The sequence below is a fragment of the Stegodyphus dumicola genome, chromosome 5 (genome assembly GCF_044657685.1).
Source record: "Stegodyphus dumicola isolate Sdum_Otavi_A_Nest chromosome 5, ASM4465768v1".
Taxonomy (NCBI): Eukaryota; Metazoa; Arthropoda; class Arachnida; order Araneae; family Eresidae; genus Stegodyphus; species Stegodyphus dumicola.
Window position 1 is genome coordinate 151,220,884 of NC_140772.1, and position 20,297 is coordinate 151,241,180.

At 32.1% G+C, this 20,297-nt stretch overlaps 1 protein-coding gene across 8 annotated transcripts in view; it reads right to left on the reverse strand.

Annotated features, from left to right (window-relative positions):
• The window catches only part of LOC118186506 (DNA repair and recombination protein RAD54B-like), a 176,394-nt gene that overhangs the window by 84,554 nt on the left and 71,543 nt on the right, over positions 1-20,297 (reverse strand). For all 8 annotated transcript variants that reach the window (XR_015041298.1, XM_085817212.1, XM_085817210.1 and 5 more), the window contains 2 exons: positions 17,446-17,493; positions 17,246-17,327 (listed from right to left, as the gene is read on the reverse strand). Coding sequence is in view for 7 of the 8 variants with exons in the window: in XM_085817212.1 (XP_085673338.1) it covers positions 17,246-17,327; positions 17,446-17,493 (130 nt within the window). In the remaining variant the exon portion in view is untranslated. The remainder of the gene's footprint in view (positions 1-17,245; positions 17,328-17,445; positions 17,494-20,297) is intronic.

Consider the following 20,297-nt stretch of genomic DNA (forward strand, 5'->3'; position numbering starts at 1 on the left):
TGCATCATAACAAAATATTTTTTCTTGAAATAATGCTAAGTAAGTCTAGCGGCTAGCAAGTTCTAAATCTTAAACATTCCAAGCAATAGACAAGGGCAATATATATATATATATATATATATATGAATTTGTAATGGAAGTATAAATTAGTTTCCCATAAAAATTCCTCAAAAAGGCATTTCATCCCTTAAGCAATAACTCCTATGTACTTTGTCATATTTGACTGAATAAATATTTTTTTGACAAAGACTGTTTTAGTAGTCTTTTCAAATGCAATGGGGATTTACTACACATTCTGTAGAAAACAGTATAGATTTAGACACCTTACTGTCCAGAAAAATCGAATGTACTTGTCATAGAGATGCTGATTCATAATAACATTGTTCTTTTGATGTCAAATCAACAATGAATGCTGACCAGCACATACATTGCTTGCCACAGAATTAATTCAATTTTAAATAATTAGAAATAATGTAATGGAAATGAATAATGACCTCAAACTTGTATATTACTCTTATATAATTAATTGAATTTCATTCTTCCTGCATCATTAATATTATCCATTTACAATACTGAATTGGCCCATTTATGCCTGCAAAGATAATGCTAATGAATATTGGTGTTAAATCCAGATTCAAATTCTGGAGAAGAGACTGTGTTTCTCTGCTTTTTTCAACTATTTCATGTGAATGCAATAATATTTTATATTTTATAATGAATCAAATTCCAGTCTAATCTTTGAAAAAAAGTACACACTAATATTTTATCAAAATAAATCACCCCTCTCCTTAGTTTTCGTATCATAGTCAGAACTCTCTGAAAATTGTAAAATTTGTAAATTCATATAAATTTTATTCAAATAATTCTATTATTATGTCAACAGTGTCAAGAATGTGTCGTTGTTATGGCATTTAGCTGAAATCTTTTATGCAACATTGCAAAATCTCTCTAGAATTAAATTTAATGTTATACTTTCTCCAATAGAAATGTTTTGCTTGAACTCAGTTTTAGAATATTGAGATTCACTGGACTGTCAATCCCCTTTTATTCTAATGCTGCACATACCTACCAATAAAATATTACTAGTAAAATATTACAGCCGAAGAAAAGTTGACTTTGAAGCTCATATAATATTTATTCATTATTTACTGACAAGTATACGGTAAGTATATGGGTTTTTTTTTTTTTTCCTTTCTTTCTTTCTTTTTTTTTTTTTTTTTGTGTGTGTGTGTGTTTTTTGTTTTGTTTTGTTTGTTTGTTTAATGACACTACTCAAAGACATCTGCAGATCACTTTATTAGCTGGAATGCCATCAAATTTGGTATAGGGACTAATAATGACTTTGGAAAAATGATTTTATGGGGGGCTCCGAATTTCAGAGAAAATTAGCTTCGAAAGTCACCAATATGAGAAAATATTGCACTCTTTTAATCTACGTGGCTGAAAATTTGCATGAAACACAGGTAAAGTTTGAAAATGCAAATGCTCAGTTACGTAAATGATAGCAGCATTAATAACTTAAGCTATAAAGATTGGGAAAAAACACTGAAGGGCATTCTGAATGTTTGCTAGGTTTAACATTCAACTCACTTTCCTTGTGTGTGTGTGTTACTTATGAAGCTGTTTTAACTTTACCAATTCAATGCAGTTTTTTCTCTTCATGAATTTATAAGTCATAACAACATGTGTAAAGGCCCTCTATTAATTAATGTAACAAAAGGTAAAATTCAGAAGTTTTCATTAGTGGTTTGGTTTGGTAGAGTAGAAACTGGTATTAGAACAGTTACTAATGTCATGACTGCAACTGTTAATGAACCCACCCATAAAACCATTGTTGGTAGTAGCAGTACATGACAAATAGCATGACAATTGCATCTGAATCTTTCCAAAGAATAGAAAATGAGGAAAGTTCTTCACTTTTACCCATACCATATAAGCTGTATATAGAAATTAAAACACAACATAAATGAGTGGCATTTTCTGTGACATTTTTTGCCAGGATGATGCTTGGCCTTGGAGAAATCTATAGGCAGATGACACTCATTTGCTCATAAATGGGACTGAGTAACACTTACAGTTCTTGAATTTGGGGGTTTGAAAAATCCCACGTAGTTCAGGAAATCCAGTTGCACCCACAAAAGTAACTGTTTGGGTGGCTTCACAGCAGATTTCATTATTGGGTAATTCTTTTTTCAGAATTTTGCTCTAACAGGACTATAGACCTATCATCATACAGACCTATGATGACTTGCTTTGTCATTCTACAACTTTAGCAGACACAGTTGCAGGATCAGGAGGTAACTTTTATGTAGGATGGAGCATAACTGGACATTGGTCTATGATATAGTGGATGTCGCACCATCACTTTAGAGGAAGAAAGGATGGTAAGTTGCTTGTTTGACTTGCATCACCACCTCGCTTCCCAGATCTAACCTTACGTGATCTTCTTCCAGTGGGGTTGTTCGAAGTTCAAGGTCTGTCTTAATGGGGTTCCAGTTTGATGACTTAAAAGGCAACATATCGTGAGCTATGCTGTGTATTCCTGGTGACATGTTGCTTTTAGTCATCAAGATATGTTCCGTACAGGATGCAATGTGTGGTCCACAAGAAGAATGGCCAATTTGTAAGAGGTCAATGCCATTGCCGAGGAAGTGCTTTTATTGAATAAAGTGCTATGGTGTACTGAAATAAAATCTCTGTAACCATTTAATGCAATAAAGCAGTTCTTTATTATTTATTTGTTTAATTGTTAGTTGTGTAGACAAGCAGTGTCTTATTTCTATCTATAAGCAACTTTCAGAACAACTTTTTTCCATGGCATCTTTTTTTTTTTTTGCGGGGGGCATGTTGACATTAGTCTCCCTACCCAATTTGGTCGCATTTTAATTGATAGATTCAGCTACAGATGACGCTGAGTAATGTCAGTTAAAAAAATAATAATAATAACTGTTTTTTATGTGATACTATTTTAAAAATTTCTTATGAACATGTGAAAATCTTTTATGGAATAAATTGCATAAATTAGCACACACATTCCCATATTTTAATTTAAAAATCTCATAAAAATTTAAGAAAACTGAGCTTTATTAATTAAATCATAATAAATCTATAAAGGATGAAACTGATTAAAACCACTTCCATTTCAAGCATATTTAAGTTATTAAGCAGAGTTTAATAGATGGTGATTTATGTATTGCAAATTATAATATCAGTTTTAAACTTATTTAAAATGATAATAACTAACAACTAGTTCAATAATTAATACCTTAAATAATAATTAAAAATTAATGCTGTAACTAAATTATTTCCATAATTTTGAAATTTATTTTTTAATTTTTTATAAGAATGTATTTATAATTATGTATCTTAAATTTTGAATATTAAATTTAATTATTAAATTTACAAATGTAACTATTAAAATATTATTAATATAATTATTAAATTTACTAATGTAACTATTAAAATATTATTAATATAACTATTAAATTTTATTTTAACTTTCAATACCTTTTCATTTGTACTCTCAAGTTAAAAAAAAATCGCTAGTAAATTTTTCTGATCAGTACCTTTTAAATTAAGAGTCTTTCAGTTTCTGAAGCTCTTTTAACACTTTCTATAACATTATGGTAAGTTCTTTTTCATATCATCTCAATATTATCCTCAATTGACACATACTCTAAAAAAAAAAAATTCATAACTGCTCTTACAGATCTCTTGTAACAGCAGTAGGCCCACCAGCGGCTGAGCGGTAAAGTCGCTGAACACTGGTAGTTCGGTCCGAGGTTCGAATCCCGCGAACGGGCTGGCTGCATGGGTGTTTTCGTGGTTTTCCCCATGTGTAACGTGTATACGAGCCAGTTTCCCTTAGAAAGTCCTCCACGAAAGGCATCCCTCCCCTTTGGCAGATAGCTCTAGTGTGCTTTGCCGTAATTAAATACACCACACCACTTGTAACAGCAGCTACAGCTTGAACTGAAACTTCTTCTAAATAACAGCCACATATTTTAAAACAATTTTAAAGTGCGCTGTAAGAGATTCTCCTCCTCCTGCATTGATTATAATATGCATAGTTAAACATATTGAATTAGTTATCTTTTTTGAAGTCATTTTCACAAGATTCAGTTTTATTTGTAATTGTTTGAACATGTTTTCGATAATGAAATTTTAAAGTTTTTATGAAACCCTGGTTTAGATGCTAAATTTTAGAATATAATTTGCAGGAAGAAACACTAATTTAGTGTTTTTTAAAAAAACAATCAGAGACATGTGTTGTAAATTTACCTAATTATCAAAGTCCCCCCCCCATCAATTTTTTCAGTTTGCTGTCTTGTTTAAAAAAAATAGTCATTCATGAGTCAAATTATATAAAAACAGTCGTTGTCATGCTTTTAGCAATAGGTAAATTCTTGAATCCTTTCAAACATTGAAGTTTTCTGCTTTTGTTAGTAACCAACATTGTCTTCTTAATTGTTGTGTCTATGTAGCATGTTAATAACACAGAAACTCATTATTTAAGTTTCTTAAACCAGCTGTTATTTCACTTTTAAACATCAGTGTTTGTTCTGTAATACAGTCCAGTTTTTCTATATTATAAACTTTTATGTGGCTTATTTAGCAGCCCAATAAAACATCTGTTATATAGTTATCAGCCGCATCCTGTTCCATTTCTTGCTTCCCACCATGCAGTTTCCGATGAATAGTCTCTCTTTTCAACTTGTAAGCCATCTGCCAGTTGGTACGAAACTCTATCCTAGCATTTTAGCAAAATCTTTATCTTTTACATACAAAGGATCTCACAGCTTGAATTTAGATTTTCTACTCATCGCTTGAAATTATTCCAGAAGAATAGTTTTAACAACTCTCAATTTTCTAACTTTTTAATGCTTCCTTGAGATATTTACATTTTATCTTAGTTTTCTATCAATTATACTTCTTAAGTGAACTGCACAGTGCTGCTCAGAAAATTCCCAGTTTATATACAGTTTTTTTTTTTTTTGGGGGGGGGGGGCCTGCACTTACCAAGAACATCAAGATTTTGTAATGACTCAGCATTTTATTTTAGGATTAGATTTTTTTTTTTTTTTTTTTTTTTTTTTTTGCTTAGGCATTTTTAACGCATTATAAATTTAACATAGAACAAATTAAAAGAATGCTTCTCTCCAGTGATTTATACAGTTTCCAAACTCAAGTTTCTAGCCAATAGCATTTCTTTCTATATAGAAATTTATTTCTATTAGAAAGAAATGCTATTGGCTAGAAAACATGGAGATAAGTCAATCTCCATGTTTTTTTACAGGCATGATCAATGCTTCCTTTGCTTCTTTTTCAGCCTACAGTGACCACACCATTTCTGTTCTAAGACTAATAATATACACTAAGAAGAAGAAGCATTTCATGAATTATTTTGAAAACTTATTATGAACATGCAAACAGGAAAGTTGTGAGTCCGAAAAGCTTGAAAGTTGGGTCACAGAAACTGCACATCCACGCTCTATAAGTTGGCATTTGAGCTCATTTACTGTCTATAGATGACTGTTTATTTTATCTATTTCTTTTCTAGAAATTTTGGCCCTCTTAGCTTTAGTCAGGATAAACATTTCTGAAGACAGTATCTGACAGGTACCAGAATCGAGTTATTAAAGCACTAAATAATTGAATAATAAATAAGCCATGGTCCACAGTGAGTTAAATCGATGAACTATGAACAGCTTTGATAGGCACGAGTAGGATATTTTGACACTCAACTATCAGTTTTTTACCAATCTGAGTTTTCTAAGTGGCAGTTCTAAGTGCTAATCTGAGTTTCTAAATTTAACAAACAGCGGTTTTTCTATTGACTAGCATATATATGTTTTGCTTCCTGGAAATATGAACAGAATAAGTGATTGATTTTACTAATCAGTGAGTTAAATAAGTGGTGGGCACTGTACATATGAATTTATTAAAAAAAGCTGAATTTAAAGAGTAATGAGTTTAACTTATATAGTAACTTTTTATATAAAATACGTCAAAATTTAAAGGATAAAAAAATTGAGTCATAAACAGAAGATGAAAAGTGATCAGCCAACATCATTAGACAGAACAGTAAATTTTGAAACATAATTCCACCACTTATTGTTCTTAATAAAATGAAAATGTCTGTACTACAAAATGTACTAAAGAAGGCAAATACTTGTTTACCCTCACAAAAAGGTAAAGGCTCCCCAGAAGGTATAGAAAAATTTACAACAGAAACTACATTTGGACCATTTCTGTGAAGCATAGATGCTGCTCAAGGATGGTACCATTGTACAGACTTTCAGAATTTTTGTGAGCAGGAAACATGTTAAACCAGTAAGCTCTTGCTGAGATCCAAACTCTACAGCTTCCAATTACCAGCTGGATATGCTTCCAATTACACAATGAAAACACATAATAAGGAAAGAGAAAAGTCTCTTAAGTTCACCCCCAATTAAAGAGCAGGTAAGAACCTGGTTGCTCAAATCCATATAGTGATGGAATTATCATCCATTACATTAGAAAATTTTTTTTTTAAGCCAGGAAATATGAAGAATCAACAATGCTCAAGCCAGATTCCGAACTCTATACCTACCAACTGTCTGCCAGATATGCTTTCATTTGCAACAGGAACTCTTTTACAGCTGCTTTTTATGCAAAAAATAATGTCTTTAAAGGATTAAATAAGCATGATAATCAGAAATATGAGTTCTGATTGTTTCAACTTTTAAATCTCTATAAAATTAATTTGTTTAAAAACACTGTCTGCACACTATTTTTTTATTATTATAATTTTGCAATTTTACCCCTTGAAATACTTTTGTAAAAATTATACCAATATTATATAATATAAAAGCTAGTTTAAAATATATTCTTTAGTTTTTGTGTTAAAAAAAAAGCTTGTTCGATGCATTTCACTTCCTACTTTGGCATGCAGACCATTTTTTACTTTTCTCACAGAATACCTTCAACATATCAAGCTCATTCTGCCAGTTATACAAATCTTGTCCTTCCCTTTTAAAATACCTTAAAAATACGAAGTCATCTCTCCTGTGAAGGTACTTCATGAGCAGATCAATATCATTTTTCTTATAAAATGCAGGCGAAGGTTATACTGAAAATATAATTTTTACATGCAGTTTATAAAACCATATATGTATTAAAAATATGTTTATCAATATTGTTTCCTAAGCTTACAGATAAAATTCTTTCTATCAACACTTCAAAAGTTGAGTAGAAAACATTTGCCCACAAAATTCTGCTTGATTCCATTTTTATGCAGTCAGTAACAATAATAAAGACCATAAAATTATACCCAATGATTGAATTCTTACTCAAATCAATTAGCCATCATGCTTTGAATTGTAATTTAAAATGGAATTATGAATTAATAACCACTAATAAATTTAAACTTTTAATTTTGATAATTTATTTAGAATAAATAATCTAATCTGAAAATGTTTTGAAAATTAATCATGAGAATTAAACAAAGAACAGAAATACACAAGGATTTACAATTTCTCACACATTTTTTTAATCATTGATATTGCATTTTCCCAAAGTATATCGCTTTTGAATTTTCTAGGAACTTTTTGTTTAAATAAGTTAAATACATAAAATTAACAAAGCAGCAAACTTGTGTTTGGTGTAGATTTAGTCAAGAACTCAATTGAATTTGAGGGCAAACAGGTACAGGTCCCTCTTCATCAGGAGCAAAGAAATCTGCAAGACTGGGAGCAGTTAGACTTAAACAGTTCTATATTACCGAGCTATTGCAGGTACAACGTTGCCGGTTCCTCAAATTAAGCCCAGGGGCACATGACATAATGAATTCAGGAAATGGAAAACATCTTGGATGAGAAAACAGAGAAAGGAAAAGTGAGATGGGTACCAAGAGGAAAAAGGCCAAAGGCATCTAGCAGGTGAACGGAACTTGAGAAGATGAAGAAAATCCAAACGGATCCTTCACAATTCAGAGAAACGACAAATGCAAAACACGGTTGAAAATGCTATACAACAACAACAAAAGTTAAATACTACTATAAAACTACACAAATTCAACCCATACAGCAGAAAATCAATACACAACAACTATTACAACATCACACTAGCAATCCAAACAACTTGGAGTACAGCACTGTCTTTATCAGATAAAATAAAAGAAATTATCGTCTCCAATTGAGGAGCAAGACAAGAAGCAGAAGTCTCATCCCATGAAGGTGTGAGCAGCAAGTGGTCTTATGTTGCGGTCTTCATTGAGTATTTCTTAGTTGAAGACTTGGGAATAGTTCATATAGTCGCACTGGACAGCTTTAGAGAAGAATTTCTCACATGTTCTTTTAATAAATTCTGTGATGGTTTCAAGCTTAAGATCTCTATGAAGAAGTTAATTTTGGATGAGAAAGTCAGCATCAGTGATAATACGAAGAAATTTATTCTGCACTATTTGAAGTTGATGTAATTGATTAGGAGAGGCAGTATTCCAAGCTGGAGATGAATAGCAAAGAATAGGTTGGATACAAGTAGTATAAATATGTCTCTTGGTTTTTAGGCTAAGGTTAGAAAATTTTCCAATTACTGGAAGAAATCTGCACATAATTCCAATTGCTTTATTTTTAACATTCTTAATATGTTATAGTCCAAGTGAGATTATGGTTAAGAATCACTCCTAGGTATTTGGCTTTTGCAGCTAAGGGAACAGGCTCTTGAAAAAGGAAAAGCTCTTTAAACTTAATGCATTTTTTGTTTTTGGCGAAGGATTAAAAGCTGAGACAACTGGCATTAATTTTAACTTTCCAGTTGCTGCCACCAGTCCTCTACAGTGTAAAGAAAATCTTGCATTTTATCAATTGCATGATTAGCGTTGATAGACTTGATGGCTATCGCCATATCATCGGTGTAGCATGCAAGAAGAGAATAGTTGTCAAGTCCAGGATGAGGAAAGTCCGAGATATAAAACAGGTAAAGAACTGGTCTGAGGATGCTTCCTTGTAAGACACTAGATCTTTTAGGTCTCAGAGTAGAGGTTTCATTGCCTAGTGAGACGAAGAACTTGCGATGTTGCAAAAAGGAATAAATCAGGAGAATTAATTCTCTAGGCAATCCAAGGTTGATGAAAACAAGCCCCTCATGCCAGACGTAGTCAAAGGCTTTTGCCATGTCCAGCATAAGGAACGCTACACTTTGCTTGTTATGAAAAGCAGAACCGATGAATTCCACAATCCTGACCAGTTGACGAGTGGTGCTGAGATTTTTACGAAAACCATATTGATCATTAGGCAGAAGATGCATATAAGGTTCTAATCTTTTGAGGATGAGACGTTCATAAATTTTTCCAAGGTTCGATAATAAGCTGATTGGTCTGTATCCATCTGGTTTAGAAATAGTATCTTTGCCTGGTTTAGGCAGAAGAAAAATTCTGGCTTGCTTCCAAGAGTCAGGAAAATAATTAAGATTAAGGCAAGTATTAAAGATGCAAGTAAGTTTACTAATCACTTTTCTTGGGAGATTTCGAAGCATTTGATTGGTGATTTGTTCTTTTCCAGGAGCCTTTTTAACATTTAAATAATGAATTATGTCAGTAATCTCCAAAGGAGTTGTAAACTTGGGGAGATTGTGAGCAGTGGAAGAATAGAGCCATGATTGTACATAACTTTCCAGAGTATCTTTAAAGGTAGGATTCATCGGGTCCATGTTTGGAGTGAACTGTTCTTCAAGGTAATCAGCAAAAATGTTAACTTTATCATGAATCGAATGTGCAGTAGTAGAACCAGAATGGAGAGGTCTATCATAAATGGTCTTCTTGAGATTTTGAAGATATTTCCAAAGTGAGCCATCATTGATGTTTAGTTTGGAGATGAATTCTTCCATGGATTCTCTTTTGAAATCAAAAATAAGTTGTTTTATTCTTCCGTTTCAAATGTTAATTTCTCATTTTAAAGCCGGATCCCAATTACGATGCCCGAGTAATTGCGTTCTTTAATAATTTCTCTTATGCTTCTAGGGAGTTTAACATTATTATTAGTCAGTTGCTTAGTGACAGTCGTATCACGAAAAGCTTTCAAAATGTTGTCAGTGAAGACCTTAATGGCATGGTCAATGTCCTGCTTGGTAGAAAGAGCATGGAAATTAGAGTGCTGTTTAATCAGGATGTTGTGGAAACTGATCCAGTCAGTATAGCTTTTAATAATTGGAGAGTCTTTTTTCATAACACCAATAGTAGCAATAACTGGTACATGATCACAGGTAAGCTCAGATTTGACTTCAAGAGCGATGGGAATAGAAGTATTAGAGACAGTAATGTCCAATATATCTGAGTGGCATGGATTAGCTAGTCTATAAGTAGATTCAATCGGGACATGCAGCACAATTGGGTGGTTACATACAGAGTTATGTAGAATACGTCCATTGGCATTTGTTCGGCAGCATTCCCAGTCAATACGTTTGGCATTAATATCGCCAGCAATGATTACTTGTTGATTTTCTGGGAGTAAGTTTTTAAGCATGTTATCAGAGAGTCTATGTTTAGATGGATTGTAAATAGCAGTAAAATGTATGACTTCTTTATTTGGAAGCACAACAGCAGCTGTCACACTTTCATATCCATCAGTACAAACTGAGGAGACCAGGCAAGATTGAATAGAGTTTTTTTATAAGGATTGCAGCTCCACCACGACGTTGTGTGGTTCTATCACGTCTGTATATATGGTAATTTGGCACATAAAGTCTATCGGCAGGAAGACTGGGAGCAGTGGGCACAATGGTCATATGGCAGCAAGGAAAATGTAACATCATCAGTTGGCAAAAAAAGTAATGAAATTGAAAAATTAAGTTAATTGAATTTTAAATGCATTAGAAAGAACTGGATTGGACACAAAATCATTAATTAAGCAAGATAGCTCTATATGAACGTGAAATCCGATTCACCAATTGAAGAAGCTTTTTGAATAATTTTTATAAACCCCAAAGTCAAAATTATGATTCAATTTCCAACTAAGATTAGCTATCAAACACATTAATTTCCCCTTTTTGGACATAACATTCATGTTCTTTGATATGAAATTTTAATGCTCTTTTAGTTTGGCCAATATACCTCAAAACTACACTAGCAGGATATGCAATAAAGCCCCCTATAATTAAAGAAGTGGAATCTTTAAGAATCAAACCAGGGGTTTTCATGATAAGCGAGAAAATGACTTCAAAATTTAACTTTTGGAGAATCCATGCAATTTTATAACTGACAGAAGGATGAAATGGAAGTATGACTCTGTAATGTTATTTCTAACAAGGGAATGCCTTCTTTGAGGGTAAGTTGAAAAAAAAAAAAAAAGGCTTTATCAATGACTACAGGAGAAAATCCTCAGTCAATGGCAACTGATCTCAAGGAATTGAGTTCATAGCAAGCAAAAGTTCAGAGGAATAAACTTTGATAGTGTAAAATAGATAATCGTAAAAAGAAGCCATTTTTTGCTTAGCCAGGTAACATGACTTAGCATGGGGCGGTAAACAAACAGAAAATTCTGTTTATAGAATACTTATAACTTCATGTTATAAGTAATTACTTGTTTGGACTTTCGGAATTACATTTCTTTTGTTCACTTGTTTCTTGCTTGTGCCCTTTTCACAATATGTCCACTGACAGGAACCGATTTTGTAAGTTACGCCTTAAGCGTACGAAATTCTTGAATCATCTACAGTTTCTACTTAAATGCAAACATCAAAATTTCATTCCCAAATTTATACATGTGAAATGTAGCCTTAAAGCTTCCGTTCACGTTTCAAAAATTTTGCATAAATTCAAATTGGCACTTCTTCGTCACATTATAAGGGACACACGCAAACGTTTATCTAAAATTGAATTTGAATTATATTACCTCCATTTAAAAATTGCTAATTCCACTGAAAATTTTTCCTCATTTGAACATACATCCTGGTCTAGAACCGATACCGTTTGTCAACGGCATAAAAATGTGCTCATTTCTAAATTCCAAAAACTCACACACCAGTCGGATAGTCCCAATTATCTAGCTGATCTTCCCACTGTAAACGTTAACTCCATCGTTAATATCTCCAATAGGAATCTTTCGGAGGATCAGTTAAAAGTATTAAAATATAATTTCAACTTTTCAAAGACATCTAAACCTTCAATTTCTCAAATCATCGCTCCTATAGAGAAAGCCTTTAAATTCTCCAAAATTTCGGAAACGCAGAAGGATACAATCCGCCACCTAATTACTCATAACGTTAATTTTAACAATAAATCTTTGGGTTCTAATCTTAGCAAAAAGGAAAATGAGATCTTACGTGAAATTCATTCTGATACTAATATCATTATCTCTAAAGCTGATAAGGGCGGACAGATCGTTGTTATGGACAAACACACATATATTACTGGAGTCTCTAAATTGATAAATGAAGGCCCATACTGCTCGATCCCTAAAGATCCTTCAACTTCGGACCTCATGAAAGTAAAAAGTGCTATTAAATCTTCCCACATTCTGCCAACTCAGTTGAAGAAATCACTTATTCCGCCTATTACTAATTGCGCTAGACTTTATGCTCTTCCAAAAGTCCACAAAACCGGTATTCCTTTTCGACCAATTGTTTCCAACATAGGTACTGCTTCATATCCTTTGGCCAAATATTTAGTTTCCAGATTTTCTCCTCTACTTGATAACAATATTCACACTGTAAAAAATTCTGTTGAAGTCATTGATAAACTTAAAAATATTTCCCCACTTCGTTCCATTATGGTTTCATTTGATGTCAAATCATTGTTTACTAATGTTCCGGTCGAAGGAGCACTAAATTGTCTTGAAACTAGGCTTCGGGAATTTCACTTCACACATACTGAAATTAATGAGTTGGTTTCGCTTACTAAAGTTTCTCTAAGTCAAACCCACTTTGTTTTCCAAAATGCATATTTTCGTCAAGTTGAAGGATTGGCTATGGGTAATCCTCTCAGTCCGGTACTTGCTGACATTTATATGCACTATTTTGAGATGAAATTATTTGATAAATTATCTTTTCGTCTTTGGATTCGGTATGTTGACGACACTTTCGCACTTTTTGAAGGTTATAAAGAGGATTTATCCGAGAGTCTATCTATTATGAATTCAATTGATCCAGCCATCCAATTCACTCTTGAAATTGAATCCAACAATTCCCTCCCCTTCCTCGATATTCTTATAATCCGCAATGAAACCGATTTTAGCACCACTGTGTACCGTAAACCCTTTGCAGTTTGTTTACCACCCCATGCCAAGTCATGCCACCCTGTTAAGCAAAAAATGGCTTCTTTTTACTATTATGTTTTCCGCGCGCTAAAAGTTTGTTCCTCTGAATCTTTGCTTACCAATGAACTTAATTATTTGAGAGCAGTTGTGATTGACTGTGGATTTTCTCCCGTGATTATTGATAAAGCCGTCAAAAAATTTTCAGATTCCCATCAAAGAAGACATTCCACTGTTAGAAATAATATCAATGACCTTGTCGTGCTTCCATTTTATCCTTCTGTTAGCTATAAAATTGCACGGATTCTCCAGAAATTCAATTTTCAAGTCGGTTTCTCCCCTATTAATAAAATTCACCCTTCGATACTAAAAGATTGTGTTTCTGTCTTGAATTCTTGGGGAATTTATAGTATATCATGTCAGTGTGGTTTAAGATATATTGGCCAAACAAAAAGAGCGAAGTTTCGTATCAAGGAACATGAATCTTATGTCAAAAAAGGGCAAATTAACAAGTCTTCAATAGCGTATCATAGCTGGACTTTTAACCATAATTTTGATTTTGGGTCTGCAAAAATCATCCAAAAGGCTTCTTCCATAGGCGAATTGGATTTTCTTGAGGCTTTTCACATTCACAAAGATTTAGAAAGTTTAGTTAATGATTTGAAGTCCAATCCAGTCCTTCCTAATGCCTTTAAAATTCTACTGTCTTAATTCAATTATTTTTGCCGATAGATGGCGTTACCTCCTCGCACTTGGTACTACCAGAGGGTATAAAAATCCGTTCAGTGGTTGCTTTCCATTATTTGAAGTTCAGATTTTGAGCGTAATGTGCATTTGCCCCTCGCTCCCTATTCTAACTTCGCTAATATTTCTTTATGCTTGATCAGACAGCCTGGCTCAGTAAAAGTAGGTGGCCAGTGCAACTCTGATTAAAAATCTAGTTATAACCACATGCAGTGCTGATAAGCACCACGTGTTTCTGTGATTCCTATTTTCTTCTTTCTATGTATTTCTTTCTCCTGATGAGGAGGGACCTTTAGCTGCCCTCGAAATCGATTGAGTGTTTCATTATACCTACGCTAAATATAAGGTTGTTTTTTACGATTTTGAAACAGAAAATGGTTTAAAATAAAGAGTAGAACTGAAATCAAATCCATTGTGAATTATAAAAATATCAAAGAAGGGAAGGGTATTGTCAGATTCAGTTTCTAAAGTGAATGGATGGTTGAATCGACCAGATTTATAACAGATAAAATATGGGAAAAAAGCTTTTCTTATTACTATCAAAAAGACCTAAAGTGTCAACCACACAGCAGATCTAAAGACAAAAAGATAGTTTCTTAAATAATTTGATCTCAAAATAGTGCATTTAAATGTCAACAAGTACAGGACTGAGGGGATTACCCATAGGTAATCCTTCAATTTGGCAATAATATTAATTTTGGAAGTGTGTTTGATTCAAAGAGATTTTAGCAACAGAAATTAATTCTTCAATTTCTGTATGTGAGAAATGGGATTCTCGAAGCCTAGTTTCAAGACAATTTAGTGCTCCTTTGACTAGAACATTAATAAAGAGAGCTTTAATATATATAAAAAAATAAAGAATACAGTGAGAACACGTTTATCGACTTCAAAAGAATGTTTACAGTGTGAATACTGTTAGAAAATAAAGGAGAAAACCTGGAAATTAAATATTTTGCCAAAGTATATGATGCCATTCCTAAGTTGCAAACTATAAGGTTGAAAAGGAATTCCAGTTTTGTGCACTTTGGAGAAAGCATAGAAACTAGCAGTCAGCAACAGGCAAAATAAGTGTTTTTTTTTAACTGAGTTAGGAGTATATGAGAAGAATGAACAACTGTTTTTACTTTCCCGAGATCAGAAGCTGAAGAATCTTTAGGGATCGAGCAATATGGGCCTTCATTTATCAGTTTTGAGTGCTAATCAATGTATGTGTGTTTGTCCACAACAACAATCTGTCCATCCTTATCATCTTTAGAAATTACAATGTTAGTATTATAATTAATTTCATGTAAGGCCTTCCTTACCTTTAAGATTCAAAACAAATGCTTTGTTATTAAAATTAACATTGTGAGTAATTAAGTGGCAGATTGTGTTCTTTTGTGTTTCCGAAATTTTAGAGAATTTAAAAACTTTTTCAATAGGAGCATGATTTGAGGAACTGAAGGTTTAGATGTCTTTGAAAAGTTTAGAAAACTGAAGGTTTAGATGTCTTTTTAATACTTTCACCTGATTGTCCAAAATATTAATATTAGGGATATGAATGATGGGGTTAATATTTACAGACGGAAGATTATCAAGATGGCTTTTTGAATTTAGACACAAGGACATTTTTATGGCACTGACAAGCGGTATTGGTTCTAGACCAACATTTGTGATTAAAAGAGGGAAAATTTAAAGTAGAATTAGGAATTTTTAAATGAAAGTAATATAATTCATATTCAGCTTTAGACAAATGTTTGCATGTGCTTCTTGTAATGTGACAAAGAAATGAGAATTTGAATTTATGCATAATTTTCAAAATGTGAACGAAATATTCAAAACTACATTTGACTTGTATAAATTTAGAAATGATATTCTGATGTTTGCATTTAAGCATAAAATGGATATGGTTCAAAAATTTCATCTGCTTGAAGCATAATTTACTGTCTGTTGATATATTCCGAATGGGGAACAAACATGAATAACTGGAGAGCAAACAAGAGATAAATAAAATTGCGAAAATGGTAAAATATGCCCAAAATTATGACAAAATGAGTCAGGAGAAACATAAACAGAAAAGGGAAACTTACCTACTTATGAAAAAGGGAGAACCTAGCAAGCATATGGAACAGAGAAATTATTCAAAAACTTCTTCAGTTGGTGAATTGTATTTTCTTGAAGCTTTTCCCATTCACAACGATTTATCTTGTTAAGTTAATTATTTTACACCTAATCCAGTCCTTCCTAACACTTTTCAAATTCTACTGAATTTTTTTATTTTGTTATATGTTTGCCAACAGATGGCACCACTTTCCAGTCTTGCAGATTTCTCTACTCCTGATGAAAAGGGACTTGTACCTGTTTGTCTCAAAATCAACTGAGTCCTTCACTAAATTTAAATCAAGCACAAAGTTTCAAGCTTTGCTAATTATATGTTTCACTTTAGCAATATTCTCTTCTGCTTTGAAGTTTAATACATTGAGAGTGAACGTGATTGAAACAAATTTAGGTTTAATTTTTTCACCATTATACTTGTTAACAAAGTTTTTATTAAAAGCATCATTTATGTTGATAATGTCATTCTTATGCGAGTTGATTACAAAAACAAAACATATTTCCTAAATACACAGTTTTTTTTTTAAATACTTTATTACTTTTTGCATATTTACTGCTAGTGTTATTTCCCTTAATACCATTATTCAAACACTTTGGATGATGGGAAAGCTTCATAAGCAGATTTATAATGAGCAAATAAAATATCTATAAAAATCGTTCTTTAACTTCCATTTAATAAGCGAAATGTTAAATTTCTTGATCAATTGTATTAAAATGACTCACTGAAAAGGGAGAAAGATGTTTAAATTTTTTTCGTAATTTTTATTAATGATGCTCTCCAACACTCTCTGTTTTGTATTTAACATTCATTCTAAACAATCTAATATGACTTCAGATAATAATGTAAAAGCTGCAGGGTAGATAAATAACAAATAAAATCTCTTTTTGGTATAACGCATGTTTTAAAAACACCAAAGTGGGAAAAATGCATCTTACTAACTAATAAATAGGCAGAAAAACTGTTTTAATTGTATTCAAATGAATAACAGTTAGTACTTATTAAAATTTATCAAAAATATTCTTTGTATTAAATTATTTCATCATAACATGTATTAGCTTCATTTTAGTCACAAAATTTTCAAATTTTAATATTGCTGCTATTGTTGCAATACTGATATTTAGTTTCAGCTAACAAACCTAATATAAAAGAATAATTTATAGCAACTTTATTATCTTACATTTACTAAGCTGCATGGTGTTATAATAATAACTCTCTTTAGCACTGGTAAACCACCATATGGACCTTGTTTACTTAGAGTCCTGCAAAATAAGAAAATTAAAACTACACAATTCGTTTCTTGAATATTATTGTAGTCATTCTTAATGTTTTATTAGTAGTCAGATGAAATAGAATGCTATGAAAATGATAAAAACATACCATATAAGAGCTATACATTGAAGAGTTTTTCCCAAACCCATTTCATCTCTGAAAGCAAACATATATATCCTTACAAACTTAAGTAAAACTTTCACAATAAAAAATACTATTACATAAATATAGCTTTAAATTAATTGTCTTATTTAAATCAAGCATTTTAAATATATGAAAAACTACTAAACACTGTTTAAAAAACAGCACAGACTGAACACTGTTTCCATAGTTTGATCTTCTTACCCCTTACAGCACGAGTTTTTTTTTTTTTTTTTTCAGAAAAACTGGTAAAAAATTATAGAGTTTTTTCCCTGACAGAAAAATGAATATATAGGTAAGTTATTTCTTTATTTGTACTAATTTGATACCACTTTCTTGCTACAGCCAAAATCTCGTCATCATTATCTTCAGATTCACTTCCATGACTTAAACTTTCTGATAAATTGGCATATTCAAAATTGTCAGAGTCGCTCATAATCAGATAACTTTTTCTACACAAGCTACGAAAACACTTTGTAAAAATTAATTTACGGTTAACTGTTTGCTTTTATGATAATAAATACAAAAAAAAAAAAAAAAAAAAAGGATGTATTACCTTTTCTATTCCAAACAACTGTTTTATAACCAGAGTCGTAGCTAGGGTTTTCAGCACCCAGGGGCAACTGAAGATTTCGCGCCCCTTAATGCTTGCCCAGAATGGAAAACATTTAATTCTAAAATGTCGTAACATCAATTTGGCACCCCTTGGGTTCTGCGCCCGGGAACAGACGCCCCCCCTTGCCCCCCCTCTAGCTATGCCCCTGTTTATAACAAAGAATCCCTAACAAACTTATAGCTAATCATCAGAATGCTCCACACAATTTACACACACGAAAAGCAGCAGCATCATTGTGACCTCTATGGTAAATAAGTTTAATTATAATCTAGCTGTCTACTTTTACTAGAACAAATCTCAGACCATTAGGAATAAAATAACGCAAGATCGCCCACGCTATATACGGACATCAGAAAACTTGATAGTAACTTTCACCTATGTCAGACACGGGCAAATGCATTAAAGGGATAAGCAGTTACGCATAAACCCTAAAGAAATAAACAGGGTGCATGTATATTGTATGATGCTTGCCTGCATATTAATTTTTTTCTTGCACGATAGTCATTGTTATCTATCCTCAAATGTTAAAACAACAGTTGCACTTTTTATTAAAGAGGATATGATACAAGCTTAAGGATAAAGATATATCTCGTGAAGTTAAGACACAAGTTCTTTATTCCACCAGCCTGTAGTATTAATAAACATAATTTTTTTTTTTTTTTAAGTTAGAAAATGATTGTCAAAACTTAATTCCAGATTCCTGATATTTTTCTGGCAATCTATATATAAAAATTATCTAATTATCTATTTCAGTTAATGTTGCAGATTGCATTGTTCCTTAATCTTCTAATTAGATCCGGCTTATTATTTTTTGCAGACTGTTAGAGCAATTTTATAAAAAGTAAGCTTGAACTTTCGATTATGTCAAAAAGAGTCTCCGATTCTGGAGCTGCCAAAGGACCTACAAAGCGAAAGCATGTTTTGATGTCCATCAAAAAAAAGTGGAATTGCTTCAAAAAAATGGATAAAGGCATGAAGAAAGTGACAGAGAGGTTAGTGAAAACGAAAAATTCCGATTGACAAGTTAGTCGGTATTCTCGGCACAGCAATTAAAGGACTTGAACAGCGGAACTTTGTAACTGAACAAGAAATCATGTCTGCTTATAGAATTAAAGTGAAAGTATTAGCACATAAAACGAAGCAACTTAAACAACTTACATTGAAAGAAATGTTTAATAAAGTAAACAAATAAATATTAAGCTTTTTTTTTTTTTTTTTTGTAAATTTTGATACCCTTTAGATCATAATTGCTCTTTATTTCATAAATTACAGTTTCATATTTTTAATTTTATAATTTCTGCATGCCATCTTACCAGATTTAAATTGATGATCTATAATTAAAAAAAAACCCTAATCCGGAATCGCCGAAGTCCCGATGAGTCCGTATTAAAGACTTTGTACTGTATTTACAAGTGCGTGTAGATTGGCTTGTTAAATATGATACAATAAAACCTAATTTTCTCTCTCAGGTTACACATGTAAAAGTCTTCACATATATTATCTAAATTCATGAAGTAAATTTTAGTCAAAATTTCTCAGGAATTATTATCACATTTTTAAGATGGTACATTAATTTGATTTAATATAGCTCTGATTCTTATTACAGTAATATTTTCCTAAAGTTACAGGTGATACACAAATTTATAAATATTAACCCTCTGGTTGCTCATCCCGCGATTCCCACGGGCAACTCAAATGTAGCAAAACCTGCTCATCCCACGATTTCTGCGGGCAAGTGTTTTTCTTCTTTTATTGAGCACATCCTGTTTTTTCCCCATTTAACCACTGAAATAAATTATATACAGTATTAGTCATTTAGTTTACGCTTTGGCCAACATATAACGTTAGTTGCCCACTAAATTGCAGAGTTTTAAGGCACTTTGTATTACCGCTCACACTCCACTTTTTGCTGCTTTTTTCTTACAGAAATGGCTGCTAGAAAACATTCAATAATTATTTTGATTATTTAATTATTGAATTATTAATAGATTTATTGATTAGATTGATTATTAATTAGATTTATTGAATCTGGTTCAAAGACTGTGAAATTACACTTTGCCTTGAACCCTGCTTTGAAATCTATCATACTAAACTGCATTTCTAAGATATTTTTTCCTCAGTGCTTTATATTTTCTTAAATTTTATATTATGTAATAAATATAAATTAACTGTAACTCGACACAAATTTATTTAAAAAACATAT